This window comes from Bufo gargarizans, chromosome 10, assembly GCF_014858855.1.
Source record: "Bufo gargarizans isolate SCDJY-AF-19 chromosome 10, ASM1485885v1, whole genome shotgun sequence".
Taxonomy (NCBI): domain Eukaryota; kingdom Metazoa; phylum Chordata; class Amphibia; order Anura; family Bufonidae; genus Bufo; species Bufo gargarizans.
In genome coordinates, this window is record NC_058089.1 from 67,997,014 (window position 1) to 68,012,961 (window position 15,948).

The following is a 15,948-nucleotide window of genomic DNA, read 5'->3' on the forward strand; positions in this document are numbered from 1 at the left end:
CTACCCACGCCGAGGATTGCGGGCCCTAATTCCATCAGGGTTTCAACCAACACCTACGTTAGTGGCTCCAACCCCCACTTCTACTACTTCGCCTCCTCCTCCACTTCCACCTCCAAATTATCCACATGCAGCACCAGTCGGCCATCAGCCGGTAGCTGGAAGCAGTGTAGCACTGCAGTGGGGAAGCGACAACAGGCCGTGCTGAAGCTGATATGCTTAGGGGACAAACAGCACACCGCCACAGAGCTGCTGCAGGGGATAAGAGACCAGACTGAGATGTGGCTCTGGCCACTCAACCTACAACCAGGCATGGTTGTGTGTGATAATGGCTGTAACTTGGTGGCGGTTTTGGAGCTCAGCAAGCTTAGACACATCCCATGCCTAGCCCACGTCTTAAACTTAGTGGTTTAGGGTTTCTCAAAACCTACCCCAATTTGCCTGAGCTACTGGTGAAGGTGTGTGCACATTTCCGCAAGTCATCGACAGCTTCAGCCGGTCTGCTGTTGTGCAACGTGAGCATGCGCTGGAACTCCACGTTCCACATGTTGGCCAGGCTTTGTGAGCAGCAGAGGGCAGTACTGGAATACCAGCTGCAACATTATCATTGCCTTTCCAGTCAGAAGCGAGAGTTGGGCATGGATGTCTGACCTCTGTGACGTTTTAAGAACCTTTGAGGAATCAACACAGATGGTGAGCGGCGATAACGCCATCAGCGTAACCATCCCACTTCTGTGTCTACTCAAACGCTGACTGCTCACAATTAAGGACGACGCTTTGCATGTGGAAGAAGTGGAAATGGGGGAAGACATTACACAGGGTGATGGACGGAGGGTGGTCTGGCTGTCTTCTCAGCGTGAATTGGACGATGAAGAGGAGCAGGAGATGGTTGCCTCCGCTACAGAGGGTAGTTTAATTCCATCTGTTCAGCGTTGGTGGGCAGAAGAGGAGGAAGAGGATGAGGAGATTCAGAGTGATCCTCTTGATGACGACAGTGAAGTCTTGCCTGTTGGTACTCTGGCACACATGGCTGACTTCATGTTAGGCTGCCTTTCCTGCGACCCACTCGTTATACGCATTTTAGACAACACAGATTACTGGTTGTTCACCCTTCTTGACCCCCGCTACAGAAAGAACTTCTGATCTCTCATTCCTCTGGTGGAGAGGACAAGAAAAACGGTGCTATACCAGAAGGTCCTTGTTCAAAAATTGCTCCAAAGTTGATAGGGCAGACATCAAATGGATTGTCGCCGTCACAGGTACGTGCAGTCACCTAGACGTTATCCAGAGTCAACAATGCGGCAGCAGGCCCTCACCTGCAAGTCTAGTCTCGGTAGCCAAGAGTCTGGTGAACACAATCCGTTGTGGAGGCCGGGAGCAAGTTGGCTGCTGGCACCAGACTTGCCCTCTAATAGATCCTCGTTAACGGAATGTGTACTCATTCCAATAACAGGGCCGCTTAGGAGTGCTGTACTGTTATTTATTGTCACTACCTCCCCAAGTCAGGAGTGGGTAATTGCCGCGCACCTGCTGCCTACCTTGGATGCTTGTGCTTTAATAACTTGACCTCTCTGGGTGGTTCACAATTAGGAAAAAAAAGGGGTAAGGCAACAACAGCCAATCAGATTTCAGCCATTGACCTCCCTTGGATGTGGTATCCCTTTCTCAAGCTCCCTCTCCGGCATCGAACCCTGATTCCCCGTTACCTATGATCACCATGGTAGGGGCAGAAAAGTACCACAATGAGAATAAGGCCCTCCATTATGTGATATACAGGTTGTATCGGAGTACCTCTTCTTTGTAAATTTTTGGCAGCACTTGCACTTTATATACAAGTGAATATACAGGAAAGAATGTTTCTTGACAATTTTTCCTCTAAAATTGATTTTTTTTTAACCGATTTTGTGCGTATTATTGTCAGTCTTTAAAAGTGGCGTACTACTCGGACAACATGGTTCCCAGCAGCGACCAGGGAGTCCAAGATGCATCGAGACATCCTCCCCATGCTGTTCCTGAACCATTTTGGTGGTGTTTCCATCAATTTATGACCTTTTGACCTATGAACCAGATTAATGCTCGGGTTCTCCCATTGACTTCCACTACTAGAGATGAGCGAAGTTTATAAAAAATTTGATTCGGCTGCCTAGCCAAACTTCATCAAGAGATTTGATTCACTAAAAATTACTTTGTATACCTGTCTAGTGGCTTTAGTGCCTCAAGTTTTGAGATCCAGTAGTTACTTTCTGTTCCAAGGTTGCAATTCAACTGCACATAACAGCTGAGGAAAACGTATATGGTTAATATATCTGCCAACCAGAGGCCTGCATACACATTACAACATTGACTCATGATGCCGAAATTGGTCAAGCATCACCAACATTGTTGCAATTAGTATGGATAGTTTCAATTAACCAACACTAGTTTCACTGCAATCTTAATGAGTCCACATCTGGATTAATCATCTATAAATATTTTAAATATATAAAAAACTGAAATACTATTCTGTAACAAGCTAGTAACATCATTTCAGTATTAGACAATACAATGCTTTGCAATATTTCAGCTTACTCACCTTCGGTTGAAGTGTGTTATGCATCATGAATCCTCTGCATGAAGTCAGTACCTATGGATGGTATGAGAACATATTACAGCACCAGTGACCGGTACAACAACCTCCATTTCCTTTCATGCTAAAATAGCAATATCATTAATATTTTGTAAAACCACTGGCGACATATCAAACTGCAACATAGGCCTTAACTGCCTAGACTGGGATAATGTCCCCAATGCTAAGTAAGATTTGTGGTCGTGGCCACCAGGTACGTACCTGACCCTACCTGGGGAACCTAACCCTAGGCGGTCAGAGTTGTGCCGCAACCGCGTCATGGAGGGACGCCTGAAAGAGGGCAAGAGACATACTGATAGGCAAAGTACTTTATTGCGACGTAATTACAAAGCCAGGTTCTGAAAAGCTGTTGACATTTCGGTATCGGGGTGAGGTATGTAACGGGTGAAACATACCGAGTGCCAACGCCCTAATTTCTGAATTACGTGTGCTGGTACCTGATTCTTGGATGCTGCAGACGCAGCGCCTATGCGGAACGAATGTCCTGAAATAGCGGAGGGATCACCACCCAGGCTGGCCACCAGTGACCTGACGTGGGACACGAACTGATGGGTGGTGAGTGGAACCACCCCGAAGGGTAACAGTGGACTGTTAGGCCCAGACCCCGACAAGGCGGATCGTAGCTGACGGAGCACCGTGACGGGGCACCATTGGTGTGACGTGGGATAGAAGGACACAGGGACAGGGGGGCCCACCTGGGAGGTCTTAGACGTCTTGAGCAGTAACGTGAACCCCTCGGTGTTCTGGACCAGCTGGCTGACCGTGAGGAACTTGCTACTGCCTGAAGAACAAGTGAACTCCCCGGGCCTCAGAAAGCCGTAAAAGGCTAAATAGATGGCAGATTTGAGTACCAAGCTGGGCAAAACCCCGAAAGGATTACTGTCCAGGACGTCGGATAGATTGCGAAAAAGGGGCCCGGTGACCGCTTGCCTACGCCCCTGGCCTTGAGGTCCGCATTTACTTAAGCCCTTGAGTGCTGCTTTAACAGCATGCATGGCGAACACTGATGGTCGTTCGGGATGACTGACTGAGAGGAAATGTTGTACGCCCGCTAGGTACGACCTCACTGTACTGTGGGAGAGCTTGTGCACTGAGTGGCAGTAGCCAATGAACGCCAGGATGTGATCTGGAAAACTGGATTCCCCCTGAGGACATTCCCCTTGGAACCTGCAGAACATCTTCCACCCGGTGTGGTATGCTCGGGTCGTGTTGGGCGAGAGAGAATCGCGAATCAGAGCGTGGGCCGTCTCAAGGTGGTCGGTTATGCTAACATTAAGGACTCGTGAGGAGGAACGGTGGCGCCTGTCGCATCTGCCTCTGGCATGATCTGAAAGAAACGGGAAAAGTTAGCCCTGGATAAGGCGTCGGCAGCCAAGTTTTGCTCACCTGGCACGTGCGCGCTATGAACGTGGAAATGGTGGTGTAGGGAGAGTTGTACTAACCGCCACTGACCCACTGTTTATGATGTCTACCACGGCTGCGTTGTCCGTCACAAACAGAACGGACTGGTTCGCCCAGAGACTGCCCCATATGTGAGCAGCTACCACAATGGGGTACAGCTCGAACAGTGCCGAGGAGTGGAGGAACCCTGGGATTAGTACCGCCTCGGCAGGCCATCTGTCTGCAACCCAGTGAATGCCAAATATAGCGGCAAACCCTGTGCCGGCTGCCGCGTCCGAAAAGACTAAGGGGGACTGGCACGACAGCTCGGGAACGAATAGGGACACCCCGTTCCACTGGTCCAGGAAATGGTCCCACATACGGAGATCCGCTAAGGCCTGGCTGTCCAGACGCACTGGGCTGTCCTGTTCTGGGGCGGTGCTTAGGAGCACCAGCAGGCGGGATATGAACGTTCTGCCCTGCGGAATGATACGCATGGCAAAATTTAACATACCCAGTAGCGACTGAAGGTCAGTCTTAGTGACCACCGATGTGGCTGAAAACCTGTGGATCACTTCTCGGACTCTCGTTAGCTTGTCCGTGGGTAACCTGGCTAACATGTGTTGGGAGTCCAACTCGATGCCCAGAAAGGTGATCACGGTGGACGGGCCCTCTACTTTCTTGGAAGAAACTGGTACCCCCAACTGGGGAAAACACCTTCGTAGCTTCCCCAGCCCCAGAGGAGCAGCCCCTGGCCTTTCAATCAGTAGGAAGTCGTCTAGGTAATGGATGACGAATTCACAGCGCACCTTGTGTACCAGAACCCAGTGGAGGGCTTGGGCCAGCTGATCGAAGAGCCAGGGGCTGCTCTTGGAACCGAAGGTGAGTTTTGTGGCAAAGTAATACAGGCCTCTCCACCTGATACCGTGCCATTGCCAGAGTGCTGGCATGATGGGGAGCAATTTAAAGGCGTCCGATATATCTGCTTTGGACAATACGGACCCGGGACCTGTCTGCAAGATGATGGCGATGGCCTGGTCTATAGAAGAATACCTCATACCAACTTCTTCTGAAGGAACGAGGGAGTTGAGGCTGGGAACCTGTGAGCCATGTGGGGCAGACAAGTCAATGATGAGTCTCTCCTTCTTACTGAACTTGCCTGTGACGACCCCTACGGGACTGACTCTCCACCGTTGAAATGGGGGTACTTCGAAAGGACCAATTAAGAACCCTTTGACTAACTCGGATTCTATGAGTGTGTCTACTGAGCCAGGATTCCTTTCGGCTGACTGAAGGTTCCTACACTCATGTGTGACCTCTGGGGTCGTGATGGAACCCTGACACCAGGAACTGCACGAACCCTGGATTGTGATGACCTTGCAACATTACTTGTAGACGACTAGTATTGACCACGCTCATGTAATTCTTCACCGATTTTAATGAGCAAGCTACTCGGGGGTGGGCCCTGAAGCAGTTGGTACAGATATGCAACAAGCGGCATTGCCCGAAATTACAAGACGCGTAATTAAAATTGTTGCATATCTGGGCCCTACCTAACTGGACGATGGGTCGTCCTAGTTTGTCTACCGAATTGGGGGGTCTGAAGATGTCGAGTGGCCCCGCTGAAGAGCCGGAGGGGTATGATGTCGTGCCGACAGCCGACTTATGGCACCACTCTACTGAGTGGAAGATAGACTGACAGGCCGAACAGGCCTGCAAAGTGTCTGCAGAACAACTCTGTGTCCAAGACGGACCAGTCTGTGACATGTTGAAACTGGGACAGGGCTGCAGCTGCTTTGGCTGAGAACGAACAGTGGTAATCATAGAACGCGTTCCCACCATACCTATGTCCCAACTCTGTGACCCTAAAGAGGTACAGGTCTAGCTCCTCCCTCCTGTCCGGCCTGGCAGTACAGATGACGTCCCTGAAAAGGCTGAAAGCCATGACGAACTCTGGAATGTTCAATTTGCGATTGAGCCGGTGGTCGCGGCTTCTCAGCACCACCGAGACTTCCCCGCAGGCTATCACCTTGTTGTCGGAAAGGTCCCTAGAGGCTATTAGTAGCGAAGCGAGATTGATATCCCTACCCTCTAGGATGTCCTTTCTGATGTTGATGGGGACAAAGTGAGACGGAGTCACGTTGGGGACTGGCTGGGCAGTGCGAATGTCTGCTGCAGCAGAGGTGGAGGCGACCGGAGGCTCGGGGGAAGAAACCGACACTGCCGAGTTGTGAGCCTCGACTGACTCGAGTCTAGCCTGTATGGACGTGACGGCCGAAGTCAAATTGTTCAGCATGAGGTGCAATTGGGCCAGCGATGTCTGTATCGTGGCTGCGGGGGGATCACCGCTGCTGGGCACCAAGGAGTCTTTCCATAACCGGTATAGCTCCGCTTTTCTGGCAGATGCCGGGAAAGGAACGCCCCGTCTCGTCAGCTCCGCCATCAGCTTGGGGATAGTCCAAGCACGCAGGGATAACGTGCTGCCCCCTTCGGACGTCCCTGCAGCGTTTTCATCCACTGATGCTTCCATGATATCAGACGCGTGCGACATCACAGCTGAGGAGACAATAATGCAAGGTGACCGGCTACCCTGGGCGACCACCAGTGTCCGTGAAGCTGTTTGACAACGTAGTAGAAAAGGTGCACTGTCCCTGTGAAGCACACACACTAACCCCCGGCAGCCGTGAAAGAGTGGCCAGGAACCGCCACCCGAAGTACACGCCAGAACCTAACTTACTTACCAACTGAGGAACACTGCGTTCTGAACCCCGCGGATGTTTTAAATGGAAAAGGAAACCTGGACGTAAAACAGTGCATGAGACCACTCCCTTGCTAGTGATCAATACCTCCCGTCCACTGACGTGAACCCCCACTACCTTGTTCGTGGGAAACTCGGGTGAATCCTAGACTGGCTTCTCTCGTGTGTGTATATATATTTTATATTCTCTCTCTGACCTGGGAAACAAGCAGCACAAAGAAACCAATCAATACACGAGGTACAACTGATGGAGCGCGAGCTGTGAGCAATGGATTTGATCAACGGATGGGGGTGGCATTGATTGACGTTTTTCCACCCCCCCGACTCTGTCTGTCGTTTGTGGTGAACCCCTACCTACCTAGCAGCACGGCGGCCCGTGCCAGACTTTAAGTGTGTGCGAGGCGCTGGCCATTGCATCCCCCACCGTGTTCCACTGCGCCGCGTGGGGAGCGCGGAGCTCCCTGACACCGAGGACCAAGCGGGGGGATACTTAAGAGCAACGGCTCACGCCTCACGCAACACGATTTTTGTGCCACGTGGAGAGTTGACGCGTGTCCCTGGCAGGGTGCGCAGTGCAGGGGCCCCCCTCCGTTCGAGGGCTGGCCCGCCCGCCGGCTGAGCACACCTGCCGCGTGGGGAGCTGCGCAGCCCTCAGGCCTGAACCGGCGCAGGGAGGACCCCCGGTGGTGAGGGCCTATCCCTGCCGATGATGGAATGCCGCGTGGGGGGCCTCACCGGTCCCTGGTGGAGCGCCCAGTGCGAGGGTGCCCTCCTGCCGTCTGTGGGCCGACCCTCCGCCGGCTGAGCGCGTCCACCGCGTGGGGAACCGGCGTAGCCCCCTGACATAATTTGGAATAGGGGGAAGGTGAATATAGCACCGCCTTCCCCCCTTATTCCCCTTAACCTCGTGCCACGTGGGAGGCCCACCGCTCCCTGGTGGAGTGCCCAGTGCGGTGGTGCCCCCCGATTCCGGAGGGCCGACCCACCGCCGGCTGGGCAAAATCCACCGCGTGGGGACACGGTGGTGCCCCCTGGCTTGCCACCCCGATTGTGGCAAGGCGGGTCACATGGAGCCGCCCCGATCCCCGGCATAGTGCGGTGGCAGGGGCGCCTCCCCCCAACTGGGGGGCCGGCCCGCCGCTGAAGGCCACGCCCACCACATGGGGGAGCGGGGCAGCACCGGCAGACATGGAGCGTGGGAGGCGCTTGTGGAGGTAAGCTGAACGGGCGGAGGAGGGAAGCGCGGTCTCATGTTGGGCTCCACCACCTCCATGGTACGAGCGTGAGCGGGGACGAGGCATATGAAGTGTTCCGGAGCGCGGGGCCCACTTACCAACAGGGCCGACCGCACCACCGGACTTACCTGGCCTGTTCAGCAGGACTGTCAGGTACAACGCACGCTCCGGAACACTGGGAACTTCGTACGTCGTACGCATGTGGGAGGGCGCCGGCGGCTGATGTAGGCAGCCAAGCCCCTCCCACAAATACAGGCCAATGAATCGGCCTTACACATTTCTAAAAACATCATGCATAGATCCTGTGAGATATATAAACGGTGTGGTAAAATACATAGATAAATTATAAAAAGAAAGCATTTAATCTACTAGAACAAGAAATTTAAAGACATTAGAGAATAAAATGCTCTGTAAAATGCAAATAGAATCATTGTCAAAAAAGGAAATATAATCCAAATTATTAAGTAACATTTGGTAACAAAGACTTGGGGATAAAAGGCAGTGCAACCTGCAGACAGCATGTTATAGAGCAGGAGGAGCTGATTGATTTGCAGGAATAGATTCAGCAAATAATGTTAAATCTACATTAAAATCTCCTGCTATTACTGCGGTGCGTTGCCCAGGTGGACCTTTGACGGACAGCTATGTATACACACACATACAAAAACAAAAACAAAACCCTTGGGAACACCGCAAAAACTAAATGCATAAAACTGTGGCGGAATTGCATTTTGTTTCCAATTACAACAAATTAGAATTTTCTTTCCAGCTTCCCACTACATCATATGCAAAATTAAATAGTGGCATTAGAAAGTACAACTTGTCCTGCAAAAGACAAGCCTGCACATGGCTATTTAAACAGAAACATAAAAAAAGTTATGGATCTGGGAAGCTGAAAGTAAGAAACATAAACGAAAAAAATAAAAAAGGCAGCTCGCATACCCAGGTCCTTGGAAAACAGCACAAGATTTGTGAGTAAGGACAACTGTAGCACCACCTATTTCATTTTCCTCTTATAGTAAATAGTCAGTATTGTCAGTAATAAGGACGCATGCAGTATCTAGTGTTTTTAGGAAAATAAAATAAATAAAAATAAAAACACCCTGGACCCCATCCTGACTGGAGTTTCATGAAGCCTGACCAAGAATCAGATGTTATACCTTCACTTGAAGAAGCAGACTATCAGACACATTCCTATTCACATGCCTTGCCTGACATGTTTTTCCTGTCCAAGTATCTATACTCTATTATGAAGAAAATCTAAAGTATATCCCTCAAATTTTGAGATCTTCGCTTTATGAATAGTTAGCTTCAGTTTCTCCTAATTATTTATCAATTTTATGCACTTATATAGCACCACTATATTCTGCGGCACTTCACAGATATTAGCATCCAACTGTTAGACATTAGCATACAAGCTCACAATCTAAGCTGCCTATTAGTATGTCTTTGGAGTGTGGGAAACCGGAGTACCCAGAGGAAACCCACGCAAACAACATACAAACTCCATGCAGATGTTGTCCTTGGTCAGATTCAAACCTAAGACCCCAGTACTGCAAGGCACCAGTGCTAACCACTGAGCCCACCATGCTGCCCATATTTGTTCATATTTGTCACAGTGGGGAGAGGGGAAACGCCCCACCGCACAATGTAAAGTGATGAGAGATAACTGCTAGGCCAAGAAGCCAGGAAAAGGGAAGCAGATTACCTCCTATGGCGTCCCTAATCCTCTCCCTAACTCCTCTCCGTATGAGCGAACTCCGATGGAAGCATGGGACCCTGAGTCGCCCTGATAATCCTTCAGATAGGAGCAGGGGGGAGACATCCTGTTCATCCAAGACGAGGAAGAACAAGAGTCTCTAAAGACCTAACAGCAGGGAAAAGGAGAGACCATACACAGCAAGAGGATTGGCAGGTGAGGACACAAGACAACACACTTACCTACCAAAGTCTCCATGACTGGAACCCGGGTATAGGTACAGGAGCCCTAACACCCGACAGGATGCCATACCAGCAACTCACACGGGTATCCAGCACACCAGACTCCACCAGGACCGCCATGCTGCAAGGTGCATGGCAGCCCCAGACACTGCTGCATACAGGCTAGTGGTTCACCCCTCCGGGAAACCAACCCCCTTCCGGAGGACACAACAAACAAGGAAAACATCTTACATACATGCAGGGACAAACGACAACAACCGCCAAGACATGTAACAACAATCCAGACGTATAATACACCCTGAACATAAACCCACACCTAACATACAAAAAGTGAGGTAGGGTATAAGGAGCATACAAAAGGAAGACAATTTATGTCCAACAAGGTGGCCCTCAAGGACTGGGCAGAATCACCCAGAAGAGGAGCAGAGCTCCTACACCAAACAAGGCTGGAGTACCACTGGTATTTGCATTTTACAGAGCATTTTATTCTCTATAATATTTTAATGTCTTTACATTTCTTGTTCTAGTAGATTAACTGCTTTCTTTTTATAATTTATCTATGTATTTTGATGAACTCTGCAATTGCTATCTGTGATTGCAATTGGGAAAAGTTTGAAGAATAACGCATTGTTAGTGATAAGCGGTATAGGCAATATTTATTTTTGCGATATTTTGCTAATTTTTCGCACAATATTAGCTATAAATTCGTGAATTCTAGAATTTGTGATCTCCAGTCATTATTTTTGCGATTGCGCAAATCAGCACTAATGATGCGCATATTTTTTGCGCAATACATGCAACTTCACATTTTATCAGGTCTGAGTAGATATTACTGATTGGTGCACTAAGTATTGTTGTGACATCACAGCACTATGTCTGTAGCATGTATGTATGGACAGAAGAGAAACAGTAATTCTTAACACCCTGCAATGGAATCTATCAGCTGCACTATATCACTATATCTAACCTACACTGATTATCTCCCACTAACTATCTGTATTATATATATGAGCTAACTATCTAATGTCATTGGATAAGGAATAGGATCCAGCTCAAAGCACAGAGCACAGCAATGTCACTGCTCTCGCTCTCTCTCTCTCAACTGCCAAAAAAATGCAGAAAATGGATACTGGGGAGTTTCTTATATATTAAAGGGGTAGGCAACTTTCCTATTGGTTGCTAGGTATGTTGCTAAGCTCTGACAAAGATATTGCAGCCGTCTAATTGGCCCACAAGCGGTGTGTGTATATGTGTATATATATATATAGTACTGACCAAAAGTTTGGACACACCTTCTCATTCAAAGAGTTTTCTTTGTTTTCATGACTATGAAAATTGTAGATTCATACTGAAGGCATCAAAACTATGAATTAAGGGCCCTTTCACACCTGCGTTATAGTCTTCCGGCATAGAGTTCCGTCGTCGGGGCTCTATGCCGGAAGAATACTGATCAGGATTATCCTAATGCATTCTGAATGGACAGTCCGTCCTTCAGGATGCATCAGGATGTCTTCCGTTCCGGAACGGAACGTTTTTTGGCCGCAGCAAATAGCGCAGCATGCTGCGCTTTTTGCTCCGGCCAAAAATCCGGAACACTTGCCGCAAGGCCGGATCCGGAATGAATGCCCATTGAAAGGCATTGATCCGGATCCGGCCTTAAGCTAAACGTCGTTTCGGCGCATTGCCGGATGCGACGTTTAGCTTTTTCTCAATGGTTACCATGGCTGCCGGGACGCTAAAGTCCTGGCAGCCATGGTAAACCGTAGTGGGGAGCGGGGAGCAGCATACTTACCATCCGTGCGGCTCCCGGGGCGCTCCAGAGTGACGTCAGGGCGCCCCAGGCGCATGGATGACGTGATCGCATGGATCACATGATCCATGCGCATGGGGCGCTCTGACGTCATTCTGGAGCGCCCCGGGAGCCGCACGGATGGTAAGTATGCTGCTCCCCCGCTCCCCACTACTACTATGGCAACCAGGACTTTAATAGCGTCCTGGGTGCCATAGTAACACTGAAAGCATTTTGAAGACGGATCCGTCTTCAAATGCTTTCAGTACACTTGCGTTTTTCCGGATCCGGCGTGTAATTCCGGCAAGCGGAGTACACACCGGATCCGGACAACGCAAGTGTGAAAGAGGCCTAACACATGTGGAATTATATACATAACAAAAAAGTGTGAAACAACTGAAAATATGTCATATTGTAGGTTCTTCAAAGTAGCCACCTTTTGCTTTGATTACTGCATTGCACACTCTTGGGATTCTCTTGATGAGCTTCAAGAGGTAGTCACCTGAAATGGTTTTCACTTCACAGGTGTGCCCTGTCAGGTTTAATAAGTGGGATTTCTTGCCTAATAAATGGGGTTGGGACCATCAGTTGCGTTGTGGAGAAGTCAGGTGGATACACAGCTGATAGTCCTACTGAATAGACTGTTAGAATTTGTATTATGGCAAGAAAAAATCAGCTAAGTAAAGAAAAACGAGTGGCCATCATTACTTTAAGAAATGAAGGTCAGTCAGTCCGAAAAATTGGGAAAACTTTGAAAGTGTCCCCAAGTGCAGTCACAAAAACCATCAAGCGCTACAAAGTAACTGGCTTATATGTGGACCGCCCCAGGAAAGGAAGACCAAGAGTCACCTCTGCTGCGGAAGATAAGTTCATCCGAGTCACCAGCCTCAGAAATCACAGGTTAACAGCAGCTCAGATTAGAGACTAGGGGCCAGATTTATCATGACTCTGACAGCTCACTCCACTTTAACATATGGCTAAAGTCAATTTTAGCCAAGTCAGATTTATGATCGGCCCTTTAAGACTGTAATAAATGTGGTTTTACGGTAGCAGTTTATCCGTCAGTAAGCAGCTTTACAAAAGTCGCACATCTTTACGAAAAAGTTGCACTTTTTTATGAAAAAGTTGCATGTTCTATTAAAAAGTCTCATAAGATAAGCATGGTCCTCACTGGAGTGAAATTGCTACTTTTTTGCGACTTTTTAAATAGTCCCAATAGTAAATCTGTCTAGAGATTCATTTACATAAGAAAACACGCCCACTTTAAAAAAAACTGACGAGCATAGTGCAGAGAAGAAAAAAGTAGCAAATTTGTGCGCAGTTTTAGCGTTTGGGAGTTTTTGGGGGACTTTTTCACTCCATTATTCTGACCTGAGCTAATGATAAATCTGGCTCTAGGTCAATGGCAATGCCACACAGAGTTCTAGCAGCAGACACATCTCTAGAACAACTGTTAAGCGGAGTAGAATATCTGCTAGGAAACTACTGCTAAGGACAGGCAACAAGCAGAAGAGACTTGTTTGGGCTAAAGAACACAACGAATGGACATTAGACCAGTGGAAATCTGTGCTTTGGTCTGATGAGTCCAAATTTGAGATCTTTAGTTCCAACCACTGTGTCTTTGTGCGACGCAGAAAAGGTGAACGGATGGACTCTACATGCCTGGTTCCCACCGTGAAGCATGGAGGAGGAGGTGTGATGGTGTGGGGGTGCTTTGCTGGTGACACTGTTGGGGATTTATTCAAAATTGAAGGCATACTGAACCAGCATGGCTACCACAGCATCTTGCAGCGGCATGCTATTCCATCCGGTTTGCGTTTAGTTGGACCATCATTTATTTTTCAACAGGACAATGACCCCAAACACACCTCCAGGCTGTCTAAGGGCTATTTTACCATGAAGGAGAGTGATGGGAAGCTGCGTCAAAAGACCTGGCCTCCACAGTCACCGGACCTGAACCCAATCGAGATGGTTTGGGGTGAGCTGGACCGCAGATTGAAGGCAAAAGGGCCAACAAGTGCTAAGCATCTCTGGGAACTCCTTCAAGACTGTTGGAAGACCATTTCAGGTGACTACCTCTTGAAGATCATCAAGAGAATGCCAAGAGTGTGCAAAGCAGTAATCAAAGCAAAAGGTGGCTACTTTGAAGAACCTAGAATATGACATATTTTCAGTTGTTTCACAATTTTTTGTTATGTATATAATTCCACATGTGTTAATTCATAGTTTTGATGCCTGAATGAGAAGGTGTGTCCAAACTTTTGGTCTGTACTGTATAATATATATATATATATATATATATATATATATATATATAATCACTATATTCTACATCTTCGCAAATTCACGATAAAAATTTGCGATTAGAATATTCACGATAAACACTAATTGTTACACTGAGAGGAGAGTGAGCAAATTAGTGAATTGTGTTTGGAGCATGATGAAGCTTCAGTCCGGGAGCCACTTTGGAAGTATATTTGCAACGGGCAACCTCCCCCAAGGGCCCTCTATATCGCGACCCAAGTCCCGTAGGAATGTCGAGTGGTGTAGTGCAGCCTAAATGTCTCTCTATGCGTGTCAAGGTGCTCCTACCTGAATACTGCTGGACCCCAGGCTTTGGCTTCGAAGCAAAGAAAAGGGGAGATAATTGAGGGATTGGAAAGAACTTGAGTCCAGACCTTGAGATGAGGTTCAACAGCAGCTTTACTTTGAATAAACATTTCTTCCAACAGTTTACAGGCTTTGTCTTTGTTCCACAGGCTTTAGTATTAAACTGGAAGGCAAACGCAACTCTGATCTATCCTTCTCTCAATCTGCTGTACTGACAAGCTGACTTAGTAACTCGACTTCTTCTTTACGCTGCACTTCACTCTTTAGTTGGATTTATCTTCAGCCGAGGAACTAATATCCTGGCTCATGAGGCTTTGGGCTTCAGCCTCCCCGGCCAGCAGAGCATAAGGTGCTCTGGCTAGAGTGGGCACGTTCAGCAGACACGTGCCCCTGTGCACCCTTCCCCTTACAGTGGGTAAACTACACTAACTCTAATTGGTCCCCACCTTTCCTTCAGGAAGTAGGGCTAGCCCACTTCTCTCCAGAGGGGGGTTAGAATTGAATGGAATGCTCCATTCTACCTACATAAAGCTCTGCCATGTTTGCTGCCACCTGCTGGTGAACCAGGCATATTACAAAACGGATTCCCAAAAAGGGACACTAAACAAATTGTGAATAAAAACTGAATGCAATGATGTGGAGATGGCAAATGTCAATATTTTATTTGTAATAGAACGTAGATGACAGATCAAACGTTTAATCCGAGTAAATGTATCATTTTAAAGGAAAAATACTTTGATTCAAATTTTCACGTTGTCTACAAATCCCCAAAAAGTTGGGACAAGTAGCAATAAGAGGCTGGAAAAAGTAAATTTGAGCATAACGAAGAGCTGGAAGACCAATTAACACTAATTAGGTCAATTGGCAACACGATTGGGTATAAAAAGAGCTTCTCAGAGTGGCAGTGTCTCTCAGAAGCCAAGATGGGTAGAGGATCCCCAATTCCCACAATGTTGCGCAGAAAGATAGTGGAGCAATATCAGAAAGGTGTTACCCAGCGAAAAATTGCAAAGACTTTGCATCTATCATCATCAACTGTGCATAACATCATCCAAAGATTCAGAGAATCTGGAACAATCTCTGTGCGTAAGGGTCAAGGCCGTAAAACCATACTGGATGCCCGTGATCTCCGGGCCCTTAAACGACACTGCACCACAAACAGGAATGCTACTGTAAAGGAAATCGCAGAATGGGCTCAGGAATACTTCCAGAAACCATTGTCAGTGAACACAATCCACCGTGCCATCCGCCGTTGCCAGCTGAAACTCTACAGTGCAAAGAAGAAGCCATTTCTAAGCAAGATCCACAAGTTCAGGCGTTTTCACTGGGCCAGGGATCATTTAAAATGGAGTGTGGCAAAATGGAAGACTGTTCTGTGGTCAGACGAGCCACGATTTGTTCTTTTTGGAAATCTGGGACGCCATGTCATCCGGACCAAAGAGGACAAGGACAACCCAAGTTGTTATCAATGCTCAGTTCAGAAGCCTGCATCTCTGATGGTATGGGGTTGCATGAGTGCGTGTGGCATGGGCAGCTTGCATGTCTGGAAAGGCACCATCAATGCAGAAAAATATATTCAGGTTCTAGAACAACATATGCTCCCATCCAGACG

At 48.2% G+C, this 15,948-nt stretch overlaps 1 protein-coding gene across 3 annotated transcripts in view; it reads right to left on the reverse strand.

Annotated features, from left to right (window-relative positions):
• The window catches only part of LOC122921143 (capping protein, Arp2/3 and myosin-I linker protein 3-like), a 782,130-nt gene that overhangs the window by 678,348 nt on the left and 87,834 nt on the right, over positions 1–15,948 (reverse strand). For 2 of the 3 annotated variants that reach the window (XM_044271158.1, XM_044271160.1), the window contains one exon: positions 2,570–2,620. The exons of the other annotated variant lie outside the window; for it this stretch is intronic. In XM_044271158.1, coding sequence (XP_044127093.1) covers positions 2,570–2,620 — 51 coding nt within the window. The remainder of the gene's footprint in view (positions 1–2,569; positions 2,621–15,948) is intronic. 3 annotated transcript variants of the gene reach the window in all.